The sequence below is a fragment of the Eutrigla gurnardus genome (assembly GCF_963514095.1).
Source record: "Eutrigla gurnardus genome assembly, chromosome: 5".
Lineage (NCBI taxonomy): Eukaryota > Metazoa > Chordata > Actinopteri > Perciformes > Triglidae > Eutrigla > Eutrigla gurnardus.
Genome location: NC_139919.1, coordinates 26,437,539 through 26,441,891, shown reverse-complemented (window position 1 = coordinate 26,441,891; position 4,353 = coordinate 26,437,539). Strand labels below are relative to the sequence as shown.

The 4,353-nt window shown below is 39.4% G+C and overlaps 1 protein-coding gene across 1 annotated transcript; it reads left to right on the top strand.

Annotated features, from left to right (window-relative positions):
* Positions 1-3,377, top strand: rpl26 (ribosomal protein L26). The gene is made up of 4 exons (XM_084009653.1): positions 1-76; positions 758-929; positions 1,019-1,159; positions 3,212-3,377. The coding sequence occupies exons 2-4, from the start codon at positions 762-764 to the stop codon at positions 3,338-3,340; spliced, it is 438 nt and encodes a 145-aa protein (XP_083865779.1). The 5' UTR covers positions 1-76; positions 758-761; the 3' UTR covers positions 3,341-3,377.
* Positions 3,378-4,353: the final 976 nt, after the last annotated feature.

Below are 4,353 nucleotides of genomic sequence, written 5' to 3'. Positions count from 1 at the left end.
CTTCAGTGTGAACTAATGCCAGCGGAAGTACTCTACGAGTCTCTTTTCCGCCGGCCATAGAGGAGTAAACGGCAGGGTAAGAATTCCTGACAGACAATTTCACTAAAGTTATCACCATCCATCCTCCATTTGGTGTCGATGTGTATCCCTATAAACGTCTAAACACTTCGTGAACACTGTCACAATTAAAAGACGGACAATATTGAATCCGGATTGATGATAGATTAATAGTTACAACGTCTCAAGTGTTGTGTACCCCTGCTAGGTCCGTTCACTATCCGCATGTCAGCTACTGCTAGCAAATGTGCTCAATTCCCGGTGCTAACGAAGGGATATTCGACTTCTTTTGTGTGAAAATGCTTTTTATTTAGTCTGTAACTAGCTCGCTAATGTTGTTGTTGCCACTGAAATGCTATCGCTCCAGTTATAGTATGCTAAACTGTTAGCGTCGTTTTGCTAGCTTAGCATACCGCTTGGAAGACGAACTACAACCTAGCCAGCTAGCTTAAGTTTTGAAAGCGTGAACGTAACGTTAGGTGTTTGATTGGTTGCAATGTCGGATGTTTAACGTTACTTGTGCTTTTAGTGGAGGTGGTGTGCAGAGAAACGTTTCTCAAAGTTGTTGTTCACGTTTTGAGACGAGAGCTTCATCTCGCCTACGTTTTCCCTTTGAAGATCTTTGTGCTTGCAGGACTTGCGTTTTCAATCTTGTGATATTTAACCGGTTAGTAACCTTGTTTGTCTTGTTTACTCGTAGCACCATGAAGCTGAATCCATTTGTAACATCCTCCCGCCGCAAGAACCGCAAGAGGCATTTCAATGCCCCCTCACACATCAGGAGGAAGATCATGTCTTCCCCCTTGTGCAAGGAGCTCCGCCAGAAGTACAATGTGAGGTCCATGCCCATCCGCAAAGATGACGAAGTCCAGGTACAGTAGTTTTGGTTGCTTTAAGTTTGTTGTGATGTGACTGTAAAGTGTTCAAGTTCAGGTGTTTGACTTGCTTGTGTCACAAACAGGTGGTCCGTGGACACTACAAAGGCCAGCAGATTGGCAAAGTGGTGCAGGTCTACAGGAAGAAGTACGTCATCTACATCGAGCGTGTGCAGAGAGAGAAGGCCAATGGAACCACAGTCCATGTCGGCATCCATCCCAGCAAGGTGAGATCACATTTGTGTAAATCCCTATATCTGTCTGTCTCCCTAGATAATATACAATATACTTTAATTCTGCTCCTGAAGCACTGGAGAAATGTTCTTCGTCGAGATTCAGAAGTCGTATGAAAGACCTTACAGGCACTTTGCGATTATAGAGGTGGGATTGGCAGAGTAGTTGCTGTTTTCAACATAAGATTGAAAATGCTGAACCATAGTTGCTCTTATTTTAAATCGGTGCACACCAGGTGAAAGATCTGGGTGTTGTTCAGTTCTTAACACTTTCAGAGATGTTGATTTAGGTTTGTGAAGGTCTTGGAGGCTGTAATGAGTGTTGGTGTTGCATTGGACTGCATTATTTTGAGAAACGTTTGCTTTCCACCACGTTTTCATTCGTGAGACTACTACTACTTCAGTGCTACAAATGAAAGATGGTACCTTTCTTACCATCGGTTGTCTACAATATCTTCAGACTTACAGCTTAGGTCCATCAAATAATCCAGACTTGAGCAGGCTTGTTCGTTACGTTGATCTTTTAATGCGCTTAACTTTACTTTGCGTAAACGTTTTTGTAACTGCAGAATGATGTTAATGTAGTCCAGCAGTGAAATTGTGTGAAAGTAGAGAATTAAAACACGTAATGAATAAAAAATGGGGTGTACATAGTTACAAGAAAACTAGACTCTTGTATGCAACGGAAAAAGCCTTGTATTGGTGTTTTCACACCAAACGTTACTTGAACTCTTAGTCTTGTGCAATCAAATTTAATTGATATTTTCAGTCAAACAAGAATTTTTTGCGACGCTATTGTAAAAAACATGTCAGTGTTGAGATTCTCCTCTTGTTGTCACTGACATGGTTTTCTGACGTGTCTTGGACTTTAACAAGATTTACAGAACAGCAATAGTAACTGTAGGCTGTAGGATAATTGCAAATTATTCTACAGCCCAACTTGGAGTGCTGTCAGGCAACAGTGTGTTGTGTGAACACAGTATATGAAATGCCACCTTTGAGAATCTTGTCAGTGAGGTTTTCAAGGCTGTACTACGGTGTTTGCATTGTATCGAGGTGTTTCTAAAGTTTTGCTCATCTGATTGAGGAAAAGGAAATTATAGATGTGAACAACTGCTTTCCTTCTATGACGAGTCAAAATGTCACCTGTGCAAAAGGCCTGTTGAATGGTTTTTCCTTATCCTATACAAGGCTCGTCTTAATTTTCCATTTTCAAGAAACTCAGGCTGCGTTTGGTGCATCTGGTGGAAATATTTGTATTCATGATCAAATTCTAGTGTTGTGCTGTGAAAGCCAAGTGTAGAAAGTCAATAGGCTGTGTGTAACCTGTCAGTCACCCAGATGTGATTGATGGAAAGGCATTTGGCTGTGCTCTCACAGGTAATAACTGGTCAAAGCAAGCCACAGTATGATACTTCCAGTGGTGAATTAAGCTCCACTATTAATTAATATTCAGATATGTTCAAATGTCACAACGGCACATTTTAGTGGTCCAGTATGCCAAACCATAACATTTAGCCAGCATGAAGAACATCTGGGCCCCTGGAACTGGCACATCTGAATGGAATGCAGCCATAATGTGTGTAATAAATTGCACCTGCATTTTCATGTTGAACCGTGTTAATACATGCAATGTTATTGTCGGTGAGTTGGAGAGCTTGACAGTAATATGTAGTGCTGTGACCTCAATATAATTGTATGTGGAATTTCATGCACATCGCGAGCAACATGGAAGGCCTTCGGTAGTCCTTCAGGTCTGAAGTATGGTTGTAAAAACCATTCTTCAAAGGCTGTGTAGAACTTAACATTTTTTATTCATGGATTTGATCTTGTATCTAGTGGTTTTACTGATTATCAGTGTTTGTTTAACTTAAATGATTGCAGAATGTCAACTTGTACCTAGTAGAGTAATTTAAAATAAATTGTGAGCATGCCTTTTAATGTTATAAGTAGTTGTTAGGTCGTCTTTCTTTACGATTGGTAACGCTGCCAATTAGGCATCCCTTCCCTTGTTTACCAACCTACTATTTGTCTTTATCTTTGCAGGTGGTCATCACCAGGCTAAAGCTGGACAAGGACCGCAAGAAGATCCTGGAGCGCAAGGCCAAGTCTCGCGCCGATGGAAAGGAGAAGGGCAAATACAAGGAGGAGACTATTGAGAAGATGCAGGAGTGAAAATGATCTTTTGCTATCAATAAACTGTGTAAATGGACCATACTTTGTCATCTGTGTATTTGTGTAGAGGTCGGATGGTTTTGTCTTTGCACGGTGTTGTGGATTTGTAGGTTAAGGAATTTATATTTCCAACATGCATACTTTTATACGATAGTCTTAACAAAAAGATTGTATTGTTTGACATGATCTGTCATAGAAGATTGGGATATAATGAGTCCAATGCAGTAGTTAAAGGTCAAGAGAACTTGATTTATGAATTTGTGCTGGCTGAAAAACTAATTTTGAGTAGTGAAAAGGTGCATGTAGAGTAAAGATGTGGAGGTGTATGGGCCTTGGCTGTTTTTTATTCCTTATCCTTGAACAGTATGGAGGTGTTGAAACACATCTTGAGCTGGCAAGATGATACAAAGGCCCAGGTGGGACATTTGCATAGAAATTACAATTTTATTTAAATTGGTCTCTTGGTTCACATAAAACCAAGTAAGGATTTGTCTTCTTAAAGGTGAGACGTGACGGGCAATTTTGAGAAATATTTAGCTGTTTTAAAACGTGTCTTCTTGTCTTAGATTTTTCTGAATCTAGCGTTAGATAATGCCTTATTTGCTTATCTAAACAAACTTTCAGAAAGACTGGAATACAGAATATTCTCGATGTTCGTAGTGAGGATATTTCACGTTGATGTCTATTAAATGTTTTACACTATTCACCTGCAGTAATGCAAAATGCATGACATTCTATAATACATGCTTTGAAAGGCCATTTTCTTGAGATTAGTGTATTCTCATAATCTGAGCCAGAAGACTCCACTTCAGTGGCACTTGCAATATACCTTTCAGTTTTGTATCTTTATTATTTAAGTACTAAAAACAAGTTTTTTTTAGTGGCTGTTTCTCATTTATAGAGATATATATTTAAAAAGATATCCAAAATTATCCAAAAACCATTGAGTTGAAAAAAAAAGAGGACTTTGAACCTAGCTTTATCCAATGTTTGGATTTCTGTTCTGGAAATTG

Bases quoted from the DNA above. Each gene is read 5' to 3' on its own strand.
- rpl26 (XM_084009653.1), top strand. From the start codon at position 762: ATGAAGCTGAATCCATTTGTAACATCCTCCCGCCGCAAGAACCGCAAG. The intron at 930-1,018 runs GTACAGTAGTTT...TGTCACAAACAG, and splicing joins GCAAAGATGACGAAGTCCAG to GTGGTCCGTGGACACTACAA. The intron at 1,160-3,211 runs GTGAGATCACAT...TTATCTTTGCAG, and splicing joins TCGGCATCCATCCCAGCAAG to GTGGTCATCACCAGGCTAAA.